The 25,866-nt window shown below is 45.4% G+C and overlaps 1 protein-coding gene across 4 annotated transcripts in view; it reads right to left on the bottom strand.

Moving 5' to 3' along the window:
- TRANK1 (tetratricopeptide repeat and ankyrin repeat containing 1) overlaps positions 1 to 18,651 on the bottom strand; it is a 77,356-nt gene extending 58,705 nt beyond the window's left edge. For 3 of the 4 annotated variants that reach the window (XM_013059914.2, XM_004759395.3, XM_004759394.3), the window contains exons 1-7: positions 18,515 to 18,646; positions 13,940 to 14,066; positions 10,588 to 10,738; positions 7,821 to 7,939; positions 4,419 to 4,502; positions 4,039 to 4,177; positions 1,209 to 1,343 (exon numbers count right to left, since the gene is read on the bottom strand). In XM_013059914.2, the coding sequence (XP_012915368.1) occupies positions 1,209 to 1,343; positions 4,039 to 4,177; positions 4,419 to 4,502; positions 7,821 to 7,939; positions 10,588 to 10,738; positions 13,940 to 14,066; positions 18,515 to 18,645 (886 nt within the window). In that variant the 5' untranslated portion in view covers position 18,646. Of the gene's footprint in view, positions 1 to 1,208; positions 1,344 to 4,038; positions 4,178 to 4,418; positions 4,503 to 7,820; positions 7,940 to 10,587; positions 10,739 to 13,939; positions 14,067 to 18,514 lie in introns of all 4 variants that reach the window. The other variant, XM_045089092.1, reaches the window with a different exon arrangement.
- Between the last annotated feature and the right edge of the window lie 7,215 nt (positions 18,652 to 25,866).

Here is a 25,866-nt window from a genome sequence, read left to right on the forward strand (position 1 = left end):
GAGTGACTGCTAGTGGAGACGAGGTTTCTTTTGAAGATGATGAAAATGTTTTAAAAATTCATTGTGGTTGCATAACTCTACAAATGTACTAAAAACATCCAATTGGATGCTTTAAACAGTTGAATTATATGGCAGAGAGACACTCTTTATTATACTCATTATGAAATATAATGAATTATATTTCAATAAAGCTCAAAACAGTATCTGTAGCTCACCCTTTCTCTGTTCGCCCAAATGTGGGTTCTGGGACCCAGTCCAGTGGGGAATGACATTAGAGAAACACACCTCACTGCACTCCTCTGGGACATGCTGAGGACATAAAACTCTAAGTTCCCAGGACCAGCAGGCCAGGGGTCCCCAACCAGACGCCTCTGGGCTCTGTCTAGTCCACAAGTGTGTTTAATTTTGGCAGATATTTTATAATCATGAGTTGTCTTATTTTTTTAAAAATCCATCTTTCCAACGTCTTCTGCCATCAGAAGATGGTGGCCAGGCCTAGTTCCCATGATGGGCAGGAGGCTGTGGCCATACTGAGCCAAATTCCCCAGCCCTCCTTTTTATCTCCCTTCCCCCGGGGCTGGGAGTCCGCTACAATTCATCATCACCACAGCTACCCTAACATTTTTATAGAACAAAACGTGCCATCTCCACGGGTTTCCAGAAAGGCAAGAAGCATCAGAGAGCCCGGTGGGTGGGAGGACCCGCAGCCTTCCTGTTTCATAGGCTAGCAAGGTATGTCTGCGTCAGAAGAACCAGCTTGTCCTTGTGGCCTCCCTGGCCCCGATAAGTACGCAAGATGAAATCCTTGCGTTAGATTCTACCATGGCCAAGAAACAGGTCTCCGTCTGTGGTCATTTTCAGTGTCTCTCTGGTAACCAGCACAGATCTGGCCTAAACTAAAGCACTTAGTAGCTGCACAATGAGGAAGGGAACAAGTGCAGCCAGAAGCCCCTGTCCTTGAGACATCCAATCCCATGGAAGTCACTGAAGCGGAAAGAGCATGTGGAACCCCGCCATCCTTCCTTCTCTTGTCCCCCATCCTTCCTGCAAACAGCCTGCCCTCCCTGTGATGCTTCGTTCAAGGTAAGGTTTAGCCGTGAGCCTGTCCCAGGATGGATGGGTAATACGTGTGCTCGATTGCGTGGGCTCTCTAATGCCTGAGGTCATCCAGCCCACAGCGCACCCTCCAGCCTGGGGCTGCTCCTTACGTTTGATGAGGTATCCAGGGTAGGGGGCTGCGGCGACGACGTGGAGGACTGTGCAGCCATCCTCGTCCTTCTGGTTGATGCGGCCTTTCCACTCAGGCTTGTGGTCCATTAGCCACCTGAAAAGATGGTTTTCCTCTGCACGGAATTAAAATCAGTGATTGATGTTATTTTCTACAGACAGAAAATCAGTAAAGCACATTGATGTGTAGTACCCTGAGGGAACAAAACGGGGAATCCCACACACATTTGGCACCACAAATAGGTTCTGGAGACACATAGTTTGTAAATTAAAAGGATGAGTTATAGAAAGTTATTAATAATAAACTTCAGTCAGGTTCCCTAGGAGCAGAGCCAGAGGCAGATATTCTTGTACATGTGAGTTGTTGACAGGGAGCTCAGGAAAAAGACAGTAAGGGAAGCAGGACAGGGCAGAGGAAGGAGGCAAGCAGAGATGTGGTCTCAGCTGAGTCAGCCTCAGCCTGATCCCACAGGGAGCTCTGGAGTATGAATGACCCACAGTGTTGACCCACCACCAGGCAGGGCCTTTTGTACTGCATGGTAGTCAGTCAAGAGCTACAAACACCTCTAGGGAAGGGGGTGAGGTTGAGGGAGAACCTCTGTAGGAAGTGGTTCTTACTAGCAAAAAGCAGTGCTCTGGGGAAGGAGGTAGCTATGAAGCAGCAGGTGGGGAGGGGTTACTGGTGGTAAAGAGGCTCCAGGCCAGGCACCAACGGCACCCATGTCAGGAATCAGGTCAATCTCTGAAAAGATTACCCTGCTCATTACTCTTGATAGGACATATATTTAAAAACTATTTTCCCAGGCTCCTTCCTTGTAGGTCCTGGGCTCAAGGAAAGCGTCACGCTTCTGCCAACTCTGTGGATGCCATTTGTCACTATGTCAGAGTTTTCCTCTGAGAAAAAAGTCACGGATAAAGTTAAACACCTGATCCCACTGATTGCTGCCTGTACCCCCGGAGCTAAGGTAAAGAGCAGACACAGTAGGGAATCATGACTTTCACAACGAGAGACACACTGCTCTGGGTTCGTGATTCCTACTTGAAAACTGGGAGCATTGGCTCAGATTCCTTTTAATCAGACTTTAGTTTTAAATCTTTGATCCACCAATCCCTGTGTGAGAATAAAATGTCTTATTGACTCCCCAGTAGGAAATGGATAACAGCAGGATAAATGTGGTTAAAGCGACGCCTCGGCCCAGGGCTTGAAGCCCCTGGCCACGCCCCTCACTCCTTCATTACTGAGAAGGCAATTAGCCCAATGGTTAAGAGGAAGACAGTCTAGGGGCGCCTAGGTGGCTCAGTGGGTTAAGCCTCTGCCTTCAACTCAGGCCATGATCTCAGGGTTCCAGGATTGAGCCCTGCATTAGGGTGTCTGCTCAGCAGGGAGCCTGTTTCCCCCTTCTCTCTCTGCCTGCCTCTCTGCCTACTTGGGATCTCTCTCTGTCAAATAAATAAATAAAATCTTTAAAAAAAAGAGGAAGACTGTCTAGAAAATTCTCCTGGCCCCTTCTGGCTCTAAAACAGTATGGGTACATGTCCAACACTTGTGCCATACATGCTTGGAAAAGAAAAACAAGCTTTTTTACCTAACATGCATATGTGTTAATGAAAAAATTTTAATATTTTAAAATTTAAATCTTATTGCCAGTTGGTGAACCTTTAAAAAAGAAAAAAGAATTTTATGAACATCAGTGTCCTTTAGAAGAACCACAAGCAGTATGTCTTGGCAAGAACCAGGGGTTCCCTTGGTATCAGCACCCAGCACCAGCACCAGCACCATGCCAGTTAGCCTTCTGGTTAGAGAGAAAATGAACTTGAACAAGCGCCTGTGCCTTCATTAGCAGGAAGAAACTCCACAGCCTCAGGGAGCTCTCCCAGCCAAAGCTGTCTGTCCCAAGTCCCCTGCTTGGGTCTCAGGGCTTGTCTGCTGCCAGCATCTGTCTAGGAACACAGAATCCTTTTAACTTGGGCCCTGTAGCTTACCAGGTCCCAGAAAAAATAAAAACAATGCTGTTGAAGGACATCTTGGCTCTTTCCACAGTTTGGTTATTGTGGCCATTGATGCTATGAACATTGGGGTACATATGGCCTTCTTTTCACCACATCTGTATCTCTGGGGTAAATACCCAATAGTGCAATAAACCCTTCAACGAATGAAGGGATAAAGAAGATGTAGTCCATATATACAATGGAATCTTATGCCTCCATCAGGAAGGATGAATACCCAACTTTTGTATCAACATGGATGGGACTGAAAGAAATTATGCTGAGTGAAATAAGTCAACCAGAGAAAGTCAATAATCATACGGTTTCACTTACTTGTGGAGTATAAGGAATTAACAAGGAATAACTTGTGGAGTATAAGGAAGGGAGATGGAGAGAAGAAGGGAGTTGGGGGAAATCGGAGGGGGAGACGAACCATTAGAGACTATGGACTCTGAGAAACAAACTGAGAATTTCAGAGCAGAGGGGGCCAAGGGGATGGGTGAGCCTGGTGGTGGGTATTATGGAGGGCACAGATTGTATGGAGCACTGGGTGTGGTGCATAAACAATGAATCTTGGAACACTGCATCAAAAACTAATGGTGCATTTTATGGTGACTAACATAACTACAATAAAAATTTTAAAAACATAATGCTGTTTCCCTGCTGTCTTCATGCATTTGAATAATCAGACTATTTGCGTATTCAAATCAAATGACTATTCCACCTTCCGGTGGCTGAATTCTGGTGTCTCATGAGCTCAGCAGAGCACAGGAGCTCAGGGCTGTGAGGGCGGCATGGGCAGTGCATTACTGGGAGAATACTCACTTGCTTGGATACAGAGTCTCATGAGGGCATGAAGAGGGTACGGTCCTATCGTCTCAATACTTGCACCAATGCAGATAAGCCACTGTACTAACTTGGGCACCTGTTCCATCTTCTCATAAAGTCCCATGAAGACATATTTCTAGAGGAGAAAAACACACAGGAAGAATCCTGGAAGTCACTCTGTCAATACGAGACGTCAAACTTCTGCATTCATAAAGTTCAGGGTCAGTAAAACCTGGGTTGTTGAGACCCAAGCCTGAGATGATTATAAATAATAAATTTGCGGTGAGACAGCTGAGGTCCCCTTAGACAGGGTGAGGTCCCAAATACAAGCCTGGGTGGCCGGACTTGAAGCCATACAATTTAAGAAGCCACCTTACCTCAAAGAGACTCTTCAGTGATAACTCTGGGACCTGGATATTTCTTGGTAGCCGGTCTTTTCTTGCTGACAAAAGTAGGAATGACTGATGAGAAGGGAGAAAAAAGAAAAAGCTGGAATAATCATGTTCTCCACATAGGTTATTAAAGCAGAAGTTATCTTTGGGGTTAAAATAAACAATCCAAAAAAACAAAACAAAATCCCCTCCAGCCCCACCTCTCTTTTTAAGCTGTCTACCAAGCTTTATAGCCTGATCTATACTCGAAGTCCCTCTGCCCAGCCAATGCCCTGTTCCCACTGAGAACTCAGCTCTCTCCACATTTCCTCACAGCCTGCTGAGGATGGCACGTTGTGCAGCATTGCTCAGAGTACAGTGGGTTTAAAAAAAAAAAAAAGATGACTCCCTGCAAAGTTCTTAAAGCTTACTTAGCAAGCAGAAGAATCCAATCCTTTACACGTAGCTCATTCCAGCTGATTCTTCAGCACTTTGGTGTCTCATAAGCACCAAGGGTTTGGGGTCCGTTAGACTCTTTTTTAAATTTTTTTATTTTTTATAAACATGTATTTTTATCCCCAGGGGTACAGGTCTGTGAATCAGCACTCACCAAAGCACATACCCTCCCCAATGTCCATGAGACATTGCTCATGAGAGCCAACTGCAATTCAAAATTCCCAATGCTATGACCTATAGCTCTATTAGTGACTTTATTATTTTTTTTAAATAGACTCTTTTCTTTTTAAGATTTTATTTATTTATTCGACAGAGAGAAATCACAAGCAGATGGAGAGGCAGGCAGAGAGAGAGAGAGATAGAGGGAAGCAGGCTCCCCGCTGAGCAGAGAGCCTGATGCAGGACTCGATCCCAGGACCCTGAGATCATGACCTGGCCGAAGGCAGTGGCTTAACCCACAGAGCCACCCAGGCGCCCTATTAGTGACTTTAAATTGGTCATGGAGGGTGCCTGGGTGGCTCAGTGGGTTAAGCCACTGCCTTCGGCTCAGGTCATGATCTCGGGGTCCTGGGATGGAGTCCTGCATCAGGCTCTCTGCTCAGCAGGGGGCCTGCTTCCCTTCCTCTCTCTCTGCCTGCCTCTCTGCCTACTTGTGATCTCTCTGTCAAATAAATAAATAAATTCTTTAAAAAAAAAATTGGTCAGTATTGACACTACAGAAATTGACAAACTTTTTTTTTTTTCCCTCAGAAAGCCAGTTGTTAAACCACAGATGCTATCTAGCATCACTGAAGAAACTGACTCCCACAAAGGCTAAGTGATTTTTCCAAGTCACACAGAGAGCCTGTCCTACTGAGATCATCCAGGTGTGCCAACAGGTCTCAGGGCTCCAGACTCTGGTAGGGCCACAATGGGAGACCCAGGCTCAACCTCAGCCTCTGCCATGTATGCTCCTGCTAGTAGACGTGGGACTACAAGAACTGAGCCTTTGGCCACATCTGGATTCCAGGTTTTCAGCCTGATGATCACTCTTTACTGCTCACCCTGAGTAGACCGCAGTATCAAAAGGACGTGCTCTAGGGGCTCCTGGGTGCCTCAGTCATTAAGAGTCTGCCTTCGGCTCGGGTCGTGATCCCAGGGTCTTGGGTTCAAGGGCCCCATCAGGCTCCCTGCTCAGCGGAAAGCCTGCTTCTCCCTCTCCCGCTCCCCCTGCTTGTGTTCCCTCTCTCTCTCTCTCTCTGTCAAATAAATAAATAAAATGTTTTTAAAAAAATTACATGCTCAGGGTTCTGACAATCCTGATTGCTGACCTGTTTTGTTGTTGTTGTTGTTGTGTTGCTGTTGTTGTTGTTGTTATAAGATGTCTCTATTTCCAGTATGTAAAAAAATGATCGGGGCCCCACAGCTGGAATACTGGGCCAAGTGGACCTGCCACTGGGCTGTATTCTTGGGTCTCTCCTTGCCTGCCTGCTTTCTCTAGACCTTTTAATATAGGAGTGAGCTTCAGGGAACTCATTTTTGGACTTTAGGGGATTTCCCATGAACCTCCTGAAACTCTACCCATAACTGTGTGCACATGCTAAGAGAACCCCATGATTTCATTAGATTTGCAATGGAATCCATGAGCTTTTTAAAAGTTGAAGACTTCTATATTCTAAAGTCCTTTGCCCTGTCTGGCTCTAGAGGCCTTTTGGGTTGCTCTTGCTTTTGGTGACTTTTCAGGACTGCCCAGCTTCAGAAAGCGCAGCAGGCCTTTCCTGACTGAACTGCCTCGCTTGGCCAGCCCTTTCCATGTGCACTGAGAGCCCAGCATCACGACAACTACTATTCAGTGGGCATGGAGCACACACCAGCTATTGTAACGCTCTGTTAGCTCAGTGCCTGGCTCATGGTAAGCCCTTGATAAACATTAGCTAATATTATTATTAGGTGTTCTTGGTCCATTAGTTCTCATCCTCACCAAAACCCTGTGGGAGTAAGTTTATATCTTGCAAGTTACAGATGAGGAAATGAGGCTCAGAAGGGAAGTAATTAGTCCAAAATAGAAAGTGGAAGATTATGATTTGAGGAGGCATCTGTGTGATACTGAAGCCCAGGCTTTCAGTCTACTCTGCTCCTCCACTCCCTGGATTCCCAGCCCTGGTTTGGTTCCTGTGGCCTCACTGTTATCTGTGGGCAGCAGTCCCTTAAAGGTACACAGAAGCAAGGCACCTGAGTGGTTCAGTGGGTTAAGCGCCTCTCTTCGACTCAGGTCATGATCCCAGGGTCCTGGGACTGAACCCCACATGGGGCTCTCCGCTCAGCCGGGAGCTTGCTTCTCCCTCTCCTTCTGCTCCTCCTCACCCCCACCCCACCCCACCCCCTACTCAGACACGCTCCTGCGCGCTCGCTCGCTCTCTCTCTCTCGTGCTCTCATGCATGAACATGCTTTCTCTCAAATAAATAAATAAAATCTTTAAAAAAAAATTTTTTTAATTGAAAAAAAAAAGCCACACAGAAGTGCTCAGAGCAACACAGGCAGGTCTTCTGGGCCAACACTAGCAAATGCGGTATAAAAAGATGATGCAGGGGCGCCTGGGTGGCTCAGTGGGTTAAGCCACTGCCTTCGGCTCAGGTCATGATCTCGGGTCCTGGGATCGAGTCCCGCATCGGGCTCTCTGCTCAGCAGAGAGCCTGCTTCCTCCTCTCTCTCTCTCTGCCTGCCTCTCTGCCTACTTGTGATTTCTCTCTGTCAAATAAATAAATAAAATCTTTAAAAAAAAAAAAAAACAGAAACTGGCTAATTAATATCCCTCAGTGACTTTCCATCTTTAACAATGGTGCAGTTAAAAGTTATTTTGGCATCAAAATAAATGGATAATAAATTACAATCCCCTCCCCAATGCAGGCAGAAAGAATCCATTTAACTAAGAATATACTTTTCCCACAAGAGAGCCCTCTTCTTTTACTTACATGCCATAATCCTTTCTTTGCCAACTTTTCTATTACAGATTGCCACACTTGTGTTGAGAATCCAGTAGTAAAAATATGATCAAAACAGGGCAAGAAACTTTGCAAAACAATGGGATCACCTGAAAGAAAATTCCATAGTTTAGGAATTTTAACCCTGGCAGAGTCTAGAACATTTGGGAAAAGGTCCTCCAATTAAGACCACAGAGAGACAAACAGAAAATTAAAAATATCAGAAAGAGAGGCATTTCCAAAGTTAAAGTCCTCTATAATGGAACAAAGTGGCAATCTCTTTAGGTTCATCTATAAACTCAATGCCCCAAGAGTCAGGCGATGTGATGTGAGCTAACTAACAGTCACTTAGCTCTTCCATCTACCAAGCCCAGTGATATATGTTAATATTTAATCCCTCAAACAACCAACAAGGCATTGGCCTATGATCTCTGATTGTAGAGGAGGAAATAGAAACTCCAAAGAAGTTAAAAAAATTTAAAAATAAAACACCTCATGTCCTTTAAGAAAGATGTGATGAATATTATTTTCACCCAACTGATGAGAAATGATGACAAATAAGGTCAGGCTTCATGGCATATCACGCAGCTAGTTAGTGACAAAAACAAAGACAGGGACTCAGATCTATCAACTCTCTTAGTCAATACACATTCTTCTAACCTAGTGGCCCATTGCATCTCATGATCCCCCAAACCACTTCTCTCAAACTCATGAATGAGATCATCCAAGGAGCAAGGGCAGGTGCCAGAAAAACAGCACCTCCTCTAGGATCATCATCAAAAATAAGTAAATATCAAAATAAATAGATATTGCACAAAAGGATACAGAATTTCCATAAATATATTTTTCAAACTTTAGAAATTGGGCATACATTTACTTTCCAAATAGTAATACTTTGGTATAAAAGTATGGAATGCATTACCCTTAGAAGTCCTATGAAGTACCCCCTCTCAAGATGGCGGCAAAGCGGAAACTATCCAGATTTCTTAGGGGAGCAGTCACCCAGAAATAAGCAGTGACTTTACGAAGATGCAGAGAAAACATGAGGGATGGTAGGGAACAGGCCTATCCATCACACTCAGAGGAAAGGGAAGCAGGCTTGGTCACTGCCAGCAAAAGGCTGACTGGAAAGCTGGGATCCATCAGCATTTGTCTGGGGATCTTCTACTTCTCTGACCAAGGGACTCAGCTGTGCCCCCTTCTAACCCCTTCCCACTGCCTGCCTGATATGGCTCTCACCGCTCCCCACCCCATCTCCCAAATTTGCCCAAATTTGTAGAATGCTGGCCACAGACCACAATAGCTGCTTTCCCACAATCACAGTGGGAACAGTTGAATCTGTAACAGCTGAATCAATTTCCCCACCTCTGAAAGCCGAGGCCATTTTTCCCACAATTCTAACATGTGCTGTTTTTCACATTCTAACATCTCTAGAATCGGGACATGTGTGACAATTGATTTTGTCACTCAGTGGGCATTGGTACAATTTTAAACACAATCGAACACCATATTTGAAAACAATGGCCTATATTGGCAGGACTTTAGACCATGAAAGATAAGCAGGAGAGAGCTCCTTTGTCACTGGCAAGGAGTATATTACACGGTGTTCTATGGTTTTCTGTTTTTGCCTAACCCAACCCGCTGACAAAGCCAGCTCACCCACCAGGTCATTAGAGTAATAACTCAAGGCAGCAGCGTGAAAGGCCCCCATGCAGCTCTCCTACACTGAGTGCCCAGGTCCTCCATGGCCGTGAGCATGGCAGGTGAGACCCTGAGCACCACATCCACTTCCACATGACCCTCTGTTAGCAGTTGGTTGGACAGTGAGGTATTCCAGGCCAGCGTCCCTAACAAGACAACACGAAGTCAGGACAGCACTGACATCCTGTTCGGCAGCTTAGACAGGACACAGTGACATTCTGCTTTGCAGCCTTTGCAGAAATGACTTCTGCAAAACGTTCTAAAAGAAGACAATTATGCGCAATGCACTTGTCACTATCATGGGTAAGGAGCAGTTAAAACGTAAGCCCCTAGATGTCAGCAAAAAAAATGACCATCTGTGCTTGATATTAACTTAATAGGTAGATACATGACCAAAGTCCTGATTGGCACAACTCAGCACACTCTGATTGTTTAAGATTTGTGGGACTATCTTTTTGTGGGGAAAAAAAAAGAGCTCATAAAAACTCCTAAACTTAGAAACTCCAGAGGCAACCCATCGGGCCCCTCCCCCCAAGGAGCTCTGTACAATCGCTCAGTGAACTCTGCTCTGCTGCCCGCCACTCTCCCTCTTCATTCTTCCAAGCGTTGTGACCAAGAACCGCAGCACTAAAGGCAGAGAATTCCTGAAAATAACTCCATCAGCTCTTCCACAGTATTTTTATAGCGAAGAGGAATATTTCTTGGTGTATTGGAGAAACACATGCAAATATCACAGAAAAGAGCACAAATCACATGAAATCAGTAGCGTAGAGAGGGAAAGATCTGTAAGTAGCAATATGGAAAACTGAGGTCTGAGCAGCAGCGCTTTAAGTGGTTTCTGCAAAAGGATTTTATTGCTTTTACAAGGACATGAGCCACCAAAGCTTCCAAAATGCTTTCTAATGTGAAAATCAGTTCCATTCAAATGACATAAATCAGCTACAAAGAAACACCCTAGAATGATCTCCCCAGGAACCATTGGAATAAAATAACAAAGACTTTAAAAAAAAAAAAAAAAGGAAAGAAAGAACAAAGTCTCCCCCCAGTTCCAACTTACTGCCCATGGTGGTGAAGACTCCGACAAGGAAGTCAGCGACCTGAATCTGGTCCGGAGCGCCTTGCAGAAGTCGCAGACCCTCGAAAAACATGCGAGCTGCTTCGTAAGGCTGGAGCAGACGCAGCAAGGCGTAACCAGCTCGGTAGTATCCCTGGGACAGAAGAAAAGTAAAATCATAACTTGCCCATCTCTTCCAACTAGCTGCTAAACGGAAAGGCAAGACTGATGACCTGGGGAAAGGAACTGTAGAGGTTTCACTTCTATGTAAACACAGATTTCTAACAAGCACTAGACACAGCATTCCCACCTTCTGTTGCGTGCCACATTTTTCCTGTCATTTTTTAACCGCCGAGAAAATAATGACTTTCAAATCCATGACTTATACAGCATTGAATACATGACACGGAGCGAAGGAAGCAGGCCTGGTTCCAATTACATGTGTGGCTTATTTATTCATGCCTCAAATCGCGGCCCGGGCAAGAAGAGAATGAAAAAAATCCTATGATGGCAGTGTTCCAGAAAAGAAATGAGATGGTCATGTAAACACAGAAGTTGTTCCCTGCTCCTTTCAATCAAAGTAAACACAATTTCCACTGGGTATGTAGCCCAGGGGGGGAAAAAAAAAAAAAAAACAAGGAAAATGCTAATGACAAGCATTGAGATGTGTTGAGCTCCACATTGTAGGCAATGTACACACCAAAGGCAAACATTTTTTTCTTTCTGGAGAGGAAAATTACAATGAGTAACAGAGGAAAATGGTTTAGTTTTGCCTCATACAACTGAGTACCTCGAGTAGGAACAAAGTGATACTGCCTTTCCCCTCTTAGATTCTCTAAAGGAATCCACACCAGGACCTACCAAGACCAATTCTAAGATAATGAAAGGTGTTCACCAACCGGCTTCATAAAAAAAAAGCAAACACTTAAAAACCTCACGTGACACCAAATCTCTGATTATTTATCGATTTGCTTTCGCCTTTATTTGGAAGTCTAATACTTAAGATAACAACCAGAGAAAAGAGGTGGGAGTAGGTGGGGCTTTTTTCCCCCAACTGGTAAGCTGGATACAGAATTCCCCACTTCCTTTCCCTCCTCAGATTTAAGTTTCTTTCATCTTTTATTTTGGTGGGGGGATGAAGGGGATCAGAATATGCCATCCCAAAATATGACCCTTCGGCATAAGGGTTATCTTGAGCCCAGGGCATTTGAGATTCAACAGATGTAGAAAGAAGCCTTCCTGGAGCTTCCCTTATCTGACTAAAAGCGGAAGGTCTGAGAAACAAGGATTGCCATAAATCCCCTCTCCCAGGGAATTTTTATGGCTATGAAGAAGATGGAAATTGGCACTGAGAGGGACCAGCACAGCTAAGTGCTGCTAAAATAGCCCTGATCTCCCTCCCATCAGGTTCTCCCATGTATTGTGTTCCCACAGTCCACAGCCCCAGAAGTCTAAGCCCCTTTCCTTTGTCCGACCCAACTCCACAATTTTTTTTTCTCTTTAGTAAAAGAGCTCTAGGAGCACAGCTCTGTCAGTTTTAAGCCCCGACTCTTGATTTCGGCTCAGCTCATTAACTCAGGGTCATGGGATCGAGCCTCTAGTAGGGCTCCGCGGTCAGTGCCAAGTCTGCTTGTCCCTCTCTCTCTGCTCCTCCCCTCCCCCCATCCCTCTCTGTCTCTCTTTACCCCTAAAATAAATAAATAAAATCTTTTTTTTAAATGCATATAAGCTCTCAGGCCTACCTGCTTCTTTTGGGGTCTTTCTAAGACCCCTGTGTCATGTAAAAATTAACAGGAAATAAAATTTTTATGTTTTTCTCTTGTTAATTTTTCTTTTGTCAGTCATATTTGCAGGGTCCCAGCCACCGAACCAAAAGAAGATAGACAGAAAGCACTCTTCCTCCCCTACAGAGGACATCTTGGGGAAGACAGGAGGCAGGAAAGAATGGGAAAAGAAGGAGACACCCAGGAGTAAGAATGGGGGGTGTGTCCTGGTCACTGTGCTGCTGGGGACTGCTGCAGGTCTGGCCCCTCAAGGAAGTCTGTCCACCGCTTGAGGGTATGTGCCCATGCCCCAAATCTTCTCCCCAACCAGTTGGGGGATAGGGAAAATCCTAAAACGCCTCTGGGGAGATTTCCTCAGGAATGCTTTCCCATTTTCAAAGTTACTCAATAATTCCTAAAGTATCCACTCTCCAATAGAAGACACTTAAGGTAAAATAGACAAATCCCTCCCTAGAGGATGTAGAATCCAGAATCTGTAGGTCAAAGCCCCTCACCACTTCCCACTGTTCTGCTTCTAGCAACCACACACAAAATGCAGACCCCTGAGAAAATAATGCAAACTCCTATTTACCGAGTGCCAACAACTTGAACCAAGGTCTCCTAATCCTTGAAGCAACTCTAGGATTCAGGTAGCATCTCCCTCAACAGTTGGGAAAAGGAAGCCTTAAAGAGGGAAAAGGAGCTCCTCCCAGCTGCAGAAACCAGTCCCCAGCAGAGCGCTAGGGAGAAAGGGCTGTGCTCTTCCCACCTTGGGGCCTCACTATAATGGTCTGTATCACTAATGTGATATTTAGTTGTATGGGCCTCCAGCAGCTTCTGAATGACAACTCTTTTATGGTCTCTAATTCTGCTTTCCGTCCTCTCCCCAAATGGAAAGTGAGTTACTCAAGAACTATGATGGTGTCATCCTGTCCTTTTGTTTGCCTCAAGGTGCGAAGAATGTGGAAGTGCCTTGCAGAGTGGGCAGGGACAGCATTCCTGCCAAACCTCCTAGGTCCCTCCAACGGGACTGATTTCCACGTAAGAAGTTCTTCCTGAAGAATCCAGAAAGCTGTGTCCCCCCAGCAACAAAGCATTGCTAAAGCGAAACTTGCAAACATCGAAGACCACTTCAGCCTCCCAGCCATGATGTAACTACATCAGAACACCACAAGCTCCCTTGACAAGGGCATTTCCACATGTGGCCACCAGCATTGCTAGTCTTCTCCAGATGGGCTTCCCATGCCCTATGGGCATCTGTCTACAGTGCAAAGAGTTGAATGCAAAGCTCTTCTCACGTTTCCATTTTATTATTTTATTGTTTTTTAAAGATCTTTTTTATTTGTTTGACAGAGACACAGCAAGAGAGGGAACACAGGCAGGAGGGGTGGGAAAGGGAGAAGCAGGCTTCCTGCTGAGCAGGGACCCTGACGCAGGGCTCCATCCAAGGACCTTGAGACCAGAACCTGAGCCAAAGGCAGACACTTAACAACAGAGCCACCCAGGTGCCCCTCACGTTCACATTTGAAAAAGAAGGGAGGAGAGAAGATGGGTGAGAGGAAGATAGGCAGGGCTCCTAGCTGTCACCATACCTTCACGTAGGTTGGATCCCACTGGAGACATTCCTTGGCTGCCACAAAGGCCTCATTCCATTTCCCAAGGCTATAAAATGCATTGGATTTGTTGCAAAGCAGCACAGCAAGCTCCCTGGGGGGAACCCTGTCAGAAAGAACAGACCAGTGGTCAGTAAAGCTACCTTTCCGCAAAGACAGAAAATCACCCTTGAAGGCCACAATGCTGGGCCTGGCTGCCACCATCACCAGTTAATGTCCCAATTTGCACTTATTATGCCTGCTCCCCCAACCCCCTCGAAATCCCAGGGCACTTGCAAAGTGTAAGTCTATCCTTCCTCCCTCCCACATGCTCTGCTCCTTTTCAGGACAAAGGTTCTCTCAGCACCTCGGTTCTACCTCTGCCTGATCTCCACAGATTTTTTTCATTGTTTTAGAGAGTGCTTTGGTGAAGATACCGTGAAAATAGGGACCATCGTAAGGATGGAGAGGATGGGAGTTCCCACAGAGCCTCAGCAGAGTCCGGACATTGACTGGGGCAGTGTGGGGTGAGCTCCTCCACATGCATGTCCACGCTGGATGGATGCAGAGCTTCTCACGGGAAAGGCCTTTCAGAACATGTGACTGCACCGTTCCGCATGGACCTACCATGACAGGTGCAGGATGATCACCATTGTAGTGAAGGGCCAGAGTGCAAAAGGGGATCTTACACCCTGGGGCTAATCTGCACTGTCCAATATGGTAGCCACTGACCATGTGAAGCTATTCATGTTTAATTTAATTTAATTTAATTTAAATGAAATTTAGAATTCAGTCCTTTAGTTGTATTAGCCACATTCCAAGTACTTGATAGTCACATTCTATATTACAGAACATCTTCATCATCAGGGAAGGTCCTATCGGATGGGGCTAGCCCAAGTATTTGAAGGTCATAAACCAAGTTCCCAAAGTGTTCCATAAAATATGTTTTATCTTCCTACTCTACAATAACTGGTTCAAATTTAGAACTGTAGGAAGTGTGTCAGGGCAGAGTGAGCCAGGACCCCTGCCCATTCCTTCTACCTCAGCATTCATCCCGTGCCACAGGAGGCATGATTCCAAGTCATGTCTGCACCCCTGAACTTGGCACCCCTGCCCACTCCTTCTACCTCAGCATTCATCCCGTGCCACAGGAAGCATGATTCCAAATCGTGTCTGCACCCCTGAACTTGGGTCAGCCCTCAGAAGAATGGGCTGCGGGTAGGAGGTCTGTGAAGACCCTGGGAGTAGAGTCCATGGGCAGGAACTCCAGGGTCCTGGTACACATGGAGTGGACCAAAGGGGAGGAAAAGACTCTGGGTGGGTAAAGCCTGTGGTCCCACAGACTCCTGCCTGGGTGGTGGGCGCAGATGGAGGGGATCCACAGGAAAGCCCTCTAAAGCATGTCATGGCAGGTCCCTCTTGCCTGGGTCTAGGCATAATATGATCACGTTGGTGCCAAACCACATCAAAATTTGAAGACAAATGCAAAGTGTACCATGCTGTGTTAAAGCCCAAGTGTCACTGAATTCAAGCCACGTATGTGGAAAAAAAAAAAAACTAGGCTTATACTTCTTTTTTATTGACTATTTTAATTGCAAAAGCACTACAAATCACTACAGAAAAGTTAGGTGATGCGGATAAGCATAAATAAAAAGCAAACTAAAAATCAGCTCTACCACTGCCTCATCTTCAGTGTTTTGCATTTTCCGCTTCTGTCAATAGCCATCTTTCCCTCTAGGTGAAGGAACGAGGGCCCATAAACACAAAAAGGAGCAGTGGGGCAGCCAGGGGTGACTGGCAAGGAAACTATCCCTGCAGGTGTCCAGCCCAGAGACCCTGAGGCCCGGACTGCTGTCCCCAGCTGCAGTGAGCACCATCTGCCACTAGGGACTCCCAGTGCCCTGTTCTCCAGATTTGCCCTCAGCTTAATGGGAGCTGCCCTCTCCCCAGGAAGTTATGCCCCTGCTGTGGACTCAATTGTGCCCCTCCATCCATATGTTGAATCCCTGCCCGCCAGTGTGATGGTATTTAGAAATGGGGCCTTTGGGGAGGTAATTAGGTTTAGCTGAGGTCATGAAGGTCATGAAGAGGGGCCCTTGTAATAATATTAGTCCCTTATATGAAGAGACCCCAGAGAACCTCCTCTCTCCCTCTTTCTCTCTCTCTCTCTCTCCACCCTGTGAGGACACAGTGAGAAGGTAGCCATCTGCAAGCCAGGTAGAGAGCTCTCACCAGACACTCAATTGGCCAGCATCTTGATTTCAGACTTACCAGCCTCCAGAACTTCAAGAAATAACTTCCTGTTGTTGACTCTGCCCAGTCAATGGCATTTTGTTATGGCAGCCTAAGATGACTAATACAACTCCACTCCTTAGGACAACTCCTAAGGGCCAGAGAGCCTACAACAGATGGCGGACTTACATGAGAATCAAAAGGTCAGCTCCCTTGCCCCCAAAGTGGGACCAGCTGTTTAGCACAGTTCATGCTCCAGAATGCTGCAGGGCATCAGGCTGAAGCTGCCCCCAGGTGACACACCATCCCTACCTGGAGCCTTCCCCTGCACCATCCTGCTTCCCTCAGTCCCCTCCTCCTGAGAGCACTTGCACCTAATTCCCTATGTCATCTGTCAGGTGCAGAAAGGCAGACAGCAGCTGTGTCAGGAAGGTCATGAAAGACAATATACAAGGGTCCAGACAGAAGTCCCATTAGTGGCCCCACAGTGTGGGGTCAGTCCACAGCCATAACCACTGCGCAGCATATCCTCTTTAAGAAAGGCAGATGCTATTGGCGCCTGGGTGGCTCAATCGGTTAAGCATCTGCCTTTGGCTCAGGTCATGATCCTGGGGTCCCAGAATCGAGCCCCATGTGGGGTTCTCTGCTCAGACAGGAATCTGTTTCTCCCTCCACCCCTCCCCACTTGTGCTCTTTTGCTCACTCTCTCAAATAAATAAATTCTTTAAAAAAAAAAAAAGAAAGAAAGAAAGTCAGATGCCTTGCACTCTAGGCCCAGCCTTGACACAGTTCTGATCTGAGCCAGGAGAGGCAGAATTACAGGCCCAAACCAATGACACTCAACTCACATCAGTTAGAGTGTAGACATCAAGGTGATAGAAGGTAAGAAGTAGAAGGAGTGATTCCATGATTTCATTCAGTGGCATTTCCTAGCACAAGTTCAGGCTGCATGCCCCCCCCACAAATGACAACCTCTATTGCAGCTGTTCCCAAAGCATGGTGTGGGAACCTCTGGGGTTTCCTAAGACCATTTCAGGTGGTCCACAGGGTCAAACAAAGACTTTCACCATAGTACAGGCTGAATCATGGTTCCTAAATATTATTATCTTTTATTGGCAAAAACAAAAACAAAAACCCTTTGCAGATGTGATCAATTTCTAGATCTTGGGGGGGACTATCCTGGGTTAGGATTCAATCACAAGGGTCCCTGTAGGAGCGAGACAGGGGGAGACATGATACAGAACAGACGACCATGATACAACACAAAAGCCCACTGGAAGGATGCACTTTGAACATGAAGGAAGGTGCCACAAGCCAAGGCGTCCGGACAGCCACCAAAGCAGAAAGAGGCAAGGACATGGATTTTCCTCTGCACAAGACAAGCCCCGCCAACACCTCACTTTCAGCTTTGCGAGACTCATTTCAGATTTTCAACCTCCAAAACTGTAAGATAATAGATATATACTATGTTAAGCCACTACATTGTAGTAATTGGGTACAGTGGTAACAATGAACAAGGACATTATGTGCCTTTTTCACACATTCTCTCACATGTATTCCAGGAATCTTCCAGGGGCTACACCATGTGTGATAACCCAAAGAACTGAACGTGAAGCAGATAGGAGACGTCAGATGTCTTCTATTGAGAAAGAGTTCAGCAAAAAGGAAAAATGCACCACTCTTCTCACGAAGCTTCTGGTTTTGGAAAATCTACTTATTTTTCATCAAAATACGTGACTGAGTTTGACATCAAATGAGTTTCTTACTGAAATTTTAAGTAGGTGATTGAATAAATATTTTAAACTTATCTCAGTTTTAAGTTCAAATCCAGGCTACACGGATAGCTTCAGCTTACATAAATAAAAGTTCTTAGGGGTCCTTCATAATTGTTAAGCATGTCATGGTACTAAAATGTTTGGGTACAGGTCGACTTGAAGCTGAAGGGCAGGGGAAGAGATGAGCCTGAGCTCCCTGGAGGTATGCAAGGGGGTTGGGGGGCAGAGAACCAGGAAAACAAAATAAATGACAGAAGGGGAGGTTGGGACCTTGAATCATCCCAGGAACGCTGATTCCCATCACCAGACAAAAGGCGAAGTTGTGCAACTGCCCCCTGTGTTTCACTTTCTATTTCCCCATTACTTAGTATTCTCCGTGCAGTTTCTGAGCTCCCAGTACGGAGCAGATACATAGGAAGTGGGAGGGGGGAGGGGGGAGAAGAAAACAGAAACTAGGCGGTGTGATAAGAAACGGGAAGAAAACCTAAGTGACAGAGGGAGTTTCCATTTACTGAAAAAACACAAACAAAACCCAGAACCAAAGGTGGGGGTGAATCGCAGCACTTACCCCCACTGGTATAACTGTAGGAGGATCTGGATGGCTTCATCGTACTTTCTGATGGCCAGGGAGAAGTTCCCGTTCTTCAGGACCTGGTTGCCAGACTCTTTCAGCAACTGGGCATAAGTTGTTGGGTCCATCCTGCGAGGAGACGGAGGTAAGGCGCGTTGCCTGGCCCGGTGGGGCCGTCTCCCTTCACATCTGCATTGCTCTGAGTCGGCAGAGGCCGTCCTTGTGCTCTGGCCCCACCCACCTGCCGGGAGCACATCCTGACAACGCCCCTCACCACCAGGGGACCAGACAGGGCTTCTGATGAGACCATTTCTTCCTCAGTTCTTTTCTGACCTGGGAGGCAGCGGCCAGAGCCGTCCTGTGGACTCTGTGTTAATGATCAGCCAGGCCCTGGGGGAGAGGAGGCTGCCAAGCACCAGACAAGTCACGCCTGGCCAGCAGCGTGCTCCCCAGAAGTGGCAGCTATCCCCCAAGCGGGCACTATTGCTCCTTTCTCATTTACCCATACAGCCAGGAGGAGACTTCGTCCCCGTGGTTCAGATGAGGAAACTGAGGCTCGCGGAGGGTCAGTCACTCTGCCCAAGCATCTATCTGCTAATGGCATTCCCCGGTTCTGACCTCACGTCCAAGTGACACCTGCACCACATCACCCACCAGTACCATAACTTAGTGGGTGGTCCTTCCATTCTCTTGGGAAGGGAGAAAGAGAGGGGAAGGACAGTTCTAAAGACCTCCATATACGAGGGGCTAGGACACAAGGCTAGGACACAATCGCTGTCTCTCCTGTTCTTCCTTCCTAAAACACTATAAAATAAGCCTCAGAGTATTTGTCCCTCAGATTGCTTCTTGCAGGTCATGACTTTTTGTCTTACTCTTTCTGTAGCCCCACAGACTAGCATATAACAGGCATTTAAATATTTGTGGCGTAACAGGGGGGCCTGGGTGGCTCAGTGGATTAAGCCTCTGCCATTGGCTCAGGTCCATGGTCCTGGGATCAAGCCCCACATCAGGCTCTCTGCTCAGCAGGGAGCCTGCTTCTCCCTCTCTATCTGCCTGTCTCTCTGCCTACTTCTGCCTACTTGTGATTTCTCTCTGTGTCAAATAAATAAATAAATAAATAAAATCTTAAAAAAAAAAATTTGTGGCGGTAACAGATGTGAAGGCAGGACCCAGAAGGTTGCCTGTTCCTGATTCTCTCTGGGATGGCCTGGGGAGTTGGAGACAAGTGCCCAGGGCCCTACCTGCCCCTGGAGCCCAGGAGTGTTTGCTGGACAAAGGTAGTAGAAAGGAGGGTATCTAGGGAAGCCTTGAGAAGCAGCGCCAAGCAGAGAAAATCTGGGACTCAGAAGAGATGCCCGTTGGGATCTCCTCCTCCCAGGGTAGGCAGTGGGGAAGGGGAGTCTGAAATATGAATGAGGACAATTCAGGGATTTGCATAGGCCATATACCTGGGAGTGAGGGATCAAACAATCTATAGGGAGGGTATTATTGACTTTAGGTAATGACTCTTTTTATTTTTATCACTTTAAATCTCGGTGAGGGGTTTTGGGACAGGGAAAGCAGATCCAACCTGATGTAAGAGGTGGCCTATTTTAAACCCGTACGAGCTTATCAAGGATGGGGTTTTGGAACGGCATTGCATCCCTCAGCCAGAACTGAATCTGAATGAGGCTCATGGTTCCTAAACAAGTCAGAGTACAAAATTCCACCTATACCTGCCATTAAATAATCTCTCAATTGCATGACTCAAATTTACACAAGATGACTAAGTGTTCAAGAGTTAAAAATATGTTTCTCTTCTGAGTGTTGTCAGCTGTCTGTCCAGTTTTTTACACTGGCCATGACCAAACAACTAGGAAAAAGAAATCACCAGTAAGAACTAACAAAGATTAGTATGCCTCTTTGGGGCTCCCTGCTCAGCGGGGAGCCTGCTTCTCCCTCTCCCTCTTCCACTCCCCCTTCTTGTGCTCTCTTACTCTTTCCCTCCCTCTCTCTCTCAAATAAATTTATAAATAAAATCTTTTAAAAAAATAATATGCCTCGGGGCGCCCGGGTGGCTCAGTTGGTTAAGCGGCTGCATTCGGCTCGGGTCATGATTCCAGGGTCCTGGAATCGAGCCCCACATTGGGCTCCCTGCTCAGCGGAGAGCCTGCTTCTCTCTCTCTCCCTCTCTCCCCCTCTCCCTTCCGCTCTGCTTACTTGTGCTCTCTCTCTAGCTCTCTGTCAAATAAACAAATAAAATATTAAAATAATAATAATAATAATAATAATATGCCTCTTTTAATTTTTTTATGATGTAAGCTCTATGCTCAAGGTAGAGCTGAAACTCATGAGCCCAAGGTCAAGATTCGCATACTCTACCATCTGAAGCAGCCTAACACCCCAATATGCCTCTTTTAGAAATACCTTTCCACTGCAAGAAAAGGCTGAATTTGTCCTAAATGTGTAAGGCCCTAAACACAAAATCCACACAGAAATACAAGTAATTTCTAAGTATGTGGAGAGTGGATAAGCAGGGTCTGCCTCGCTGGTGAGCCAAGAAATGAAGAATTACAACAGCAACATATCACTGGAAAATACTTCCAAAAACGACCCCTAATTTGGGGGTCTGTTATATGCTGCTTACAGGGGAAATATACCACACTGTGGATAGACTTAGACTCCTGGATGTTTGCCACAGTGAAAAAGTGGAAATAACCCTAAATATCCTATAACTCATAATGGATTTGAATCAGTTATAGAACAGCCATATGGTAGAACACCACAGAGCTATTTCAAAAATCATGTTGTAAAAGAATATTTAATGATTGTCTAAGTTAGTAAATGAAAAGTACATAATTAGGTGTATAATCCCAAATTGAAATTTTTTAAGGATTTTATTTATTTAGTTGAGAGAGCGTGAGAGAGAGAGAGCCCTAGCAGGGGCAGAGGGAGAAGGAAAAGCAGATTCCGCACTGAGCAGGGAGCCCGATGCAGGGCTTGATCCCAGGACCCCCAGATCATGACCTGAGCCAAAGGCAGACACTTAACCAACTGAACCACCCAAGCACCCCCCCAAATTGAATTTTAAACACATATAATATATTGAAAATATGCCAAAATGTTAACTAACAGCCACACCATTGGGATTAGGCAGGTTTTTAATTTTCTTTCTTATGCTTTTCTGAATTTTCAGCTGCTCGACAATGGACAACATTAATAATCAGAACATAAATGTTATTAAAGTGAGGGCTTAATTGAAGATCTCAGTTGAAGAACTCAAATGAAGAACTCTTTAAGGGCTTAATTGAAGAACTCAAACCCAAAACATTTCTACTGTATTTACAAATACAATAAAAACTATCCAAGTCAGAATTTGGGGCTTTTTCATACTCCTCTAGACACCAAGAGTGAGTTCTTAATGTTAGGTGAGCAGACATCAAAGGCATTCCTTCACTTGTTTCTGCTTTTTCTTGGTAAAATCACGTCACAGGAAATAGGGGGATTGCCAACCACCCAGAAGGCTTTTTGTTTCTTAATAGGAATTATTGGCAGTCACATTCTCATTATAGGGAAGAATGCTTTACATCTCTTCCTTAGAACACAGAGGACTCAGTTGTCGAAACTTTTCTTTCTTTAATAACTGGTCCGTCTATTTATAAGATGAAATTGTTGAATACAAGTGGTAATGACAATGTGCTTGACAGCCAATAGGTACTGAGCGCCTACTATGCACTTTATGTCAATCATCCCACTCTATCCTTACAAGAAAGCCCATGAAGTAGTCATGATTGTCCCCTCTTAACATATAGTAAAACTGGGGCTACTTGCCACAGTAACCTAGAAGGCGGTGGAGCTAAAATTCAAACCCAGGTGGTGTGACTTTAAACTATACCCTGGGAGCACTTGGGTGGCTCCCTCTGTTATGCCTCTGCCTTCGGCTCAGGTCATGATCCCAGGGTCCTGGGATGGAGCCCCGTATTTGGCTCTCTGGCTCCCTGCTCAGTGGGAAGCCTGCTTCTCCCTCTCCCAATTCCCCCTGCTTGTGTTGCCTCTCTAGCATTCTCTGTCAAATAAATAAAATCTTTTAAAAAAACAAACAAACAAACTATACTCTGAAAGGCCAAGACAGAGGCTCACAGTTCAGCACCCAGTCAGTCCCCAAGGCACGTGATGATTTGGCTGGTACCCAGCACTCACTTCCAGTTTTGTTGGCGGTATGAAAACTAAGAGTAGACATGGTTTCACAACTGTATTGCTGGCTTTCAGTCACTTTTGCTGTGTCCCTATCAGAATTCGGTGTCTTGTTGGGGGGAGGCCTCATGCCCAAGGAAGTCAGAAACAAGAAAAACACAAATGTACTCATTAGATTTCGAAACAAGAGACACAAACTGAGCAGACTCAGATTGTTCAGTTTCAGATTGTTGTAGTTTTTATTGCTTGTGTATAAACACATGAAATTCTGTAACCGACTTACAGGAAAAGAGCGAAACCTGCAAACAGGGATGGGGTTGAGGCCACTAAAATGGACAAGGGTGGCTTCACCTTCATACATGATCTGAATGGTACTCGAAATCTTCATAGAAAATTCACTTTCCTTGTTTTGAGGGGTTTTTTCTCCTTTTTTATTAAAATCCTTTCAAAAGACCCCAAAAGCTGTCAATGATCTAAGATGAACTCCGGAATCCTGAGGATAGAGATAGTTCCAAACTGAGACCAGGGAGAACAGTTCTGAGAACTGACTCCTTCTTACTCCCCACAGGGGAGAAGGCAGCCACAGATAGTATGGGATAAAAATCCAAAGTCAGGAGGCACCTGGTGGCTCAATTAAGCACCTGACTCTTGGTTTCAGCTCAGGTCTTGATCTCAGGGTTGTGAGTTCAAGCCCCATGTCAGGTTCTGTGCTGAGCTGAGAGCCTACTTAAAGAAAAAAGAAAAGAAGAGAAGAGAAAAGAAAAGGAAGGAGAACTCCAAAGTCAGAACTCATTCTGGGGACTCCAAATTGTTTTCTTTCCCTTTCTTTCTTTTTTCCTGAGGGAATGGGTGTAAACGTGTTAGACGCTCAGAGGTTTTCTTAAGAAACTCACATTTTTTCAAAAGACCTGTGGAAAAGTATGAAGTGTTGGGCCCAAGCTTTTCCTACCTGGGTGTTTTAAATAGAACAAGAAAGATCAGACCATTGTGTTGTCTCCCCTCCCCCAATCTCAGCTGTCTCACCAGCCTGCCCTAACCCACCAAAGCCCAGCTCAGTGACCTGCCATAAACCCTGGGTTGTCCCAAACTAGCCAGTCCCCTTAATCCACCAACTTTAATTATTCCACCTCAATTTATAGCCTCATTTACCCCCAACTACATGTACACCAAAGTCAAGATGGTGATTTGAAAACCAGTTGACTAGTCCAGCTCCAAACTGCCCTTGTAAAATTTATATCCTAAAAGCCATATTCGCAACAAAAAAACTAAACACCATAAGTAACTATCTTCCTAATATGTAGGGTCTCTTGATTGCTTTTAAATCTATGCCCCTTTTGATGAAATTTTCACTTACTCACCCAACATATTTCTGCCTCTCAAGAGGATCTAGAACTTTCAAAATACTCCAACTTTAATAGTGACAGAGAATTTACCCCGTGCTAGGCACTGTCCTGGGCATCGGGGGTTTAATGGTGAAAGGACCACCACTATCCCACCCTCAAGAAGTGTATTGTCTGTGAGGGAGATGGACATTAAATAAATAGCACAAATATTATAGCTGATGGAATTTTCCTCTGGAGCAGAAAAAGTAGAGGGTATAAGAAAGCACATAAAAGGAGCAAATAACTTTAGAACATGGGGGCAAACAGGTCTCTCTTGAAAGTGACATTTAAGCCAGGATCCAAAAAATGAGTAGTTGGCATGGTGAAGAGTAGGGCAAGGGGAACGGTATATGCAAAGTCCCTGAGCTTCACAGTTCAAGAAGTGCCACGGGGTAGGGGACAGAAGTAAGGCTCGGGAGGCGGCAATGGCTGCCAAGAGATGGACAACCTGGGACCATGAAGGCCATCCGAGGGCTCTAGAATTCATCTTAAATGCAACTGAGAAAGCGGCACTGTCCATTACAACTTTCTATGATGATGGGAATCTTCTTCTCTGTATTATCCAATACAGTAGCCATTAGCCACATGCGGCTATTACACCTTTGAAATGTGGCTGGTCCAACTGAAGAACTGAATTGTTTATTTAATTTTCACCAACTTTAATGAATACAGCCACAGGTGACCCATGGCTGCCATGCTGCACAGTATAGAGGTAGAGGGTTGTGAGCGGGGGATTAATAAAAACTGCCTTATGCTGGCTGCAGGCAAGATGGAGAGAAACGGGCCACTGTAAGACACAGTCAGGAGGCAGACACACTCCACGGGAGGAAATCACTGGGAACATCAACACCAAAGTTTTAGTCAAACCTGACCTTGCATTACAGAAATAGAAGCTCCAGTTTCAAACATAAATACATGTAATGTTGAATTATCTTCTACACACACACAGTTTAGCCCCTGAGGAGAGCCATTCCGAGGACACCGAATCAGATGGTACCTGCTCTATGAAGCACACAACTTGGGGAAATGCACAAAAGCTTAAAGATGGGTCATCTGTGACAATCAGGGTTGTATCACGTAGAAATATATTCTGTAGGGGGAAAAAAAGAAGTACCTAGAGAAAATTTTCTCTACCACTTTAAAATGTTTTTATTCGGACATCTGAGTGGCTCAGTCGGTTAAGCGTCTGCTTCAGCTCCAGTTAGAATCCCAGAGTCCTGGGATCGAGCCTCGAGTCAGGTTCCCTGCTCAGTGGAGAGACTGCTTCTCCATCTCCTTCTGCCACTCCCCCTGTTTGTGCTCTTTCGCTCCCTTTAATAAATAAATAATTTTTTTTAAATAAATAAAATGTTTTTATAAAACTTACTAATTTTTAAAGGATGGTACTAATGTGAGAGCAGGAAGCCCAGCGGAACAAAACAGAATACCCAGAAATAAATATATACTATGAAAGAATTCCACGTGTGATAAAGATGACTTTTTAATGGATAGGAAAAGAATGAATCGGTTTGGTACAACGGGCTGTATATCTGGAACGTGGTAGGCCAAACAGGAAACATACACACCCCTCGCAAAAATGTCTGTGCCCCAAAGCCCAGAACCTGTGAACGCAAAAGTGGCTCTGTAGATGTAATTAAGATTACGGGCCTTTGGATAAGGATATCATTCTGGATTCCCTGGGAGAACACAGCCTGATCATATGAACACTGAAAAGCAGACAACCTTCTCTGGCTGGAGTCAAGAAGATGCTGGAAGAAGGCAAGAGAGATGCAGCAGAAAATGTGAAACTCGAGA

Source organism: Mustela putorius, unplaced genomic scaffold (genome assembly GCF_011764305.1).
Source record: "Mustela putorius furo isolate JIRA1106 unplaced genomic scaffold, ASM1176430v1.1 tig00003834_pilon_pilon_pilon, whole genome shotgun sequence".
NCBI classification, from domain to species: domain Eukaryota; kingdom Metazoa; phylum Chordata; class Mammalia; order Carnivora; family Mustelidae; genus Mustela; species Mustela putorius.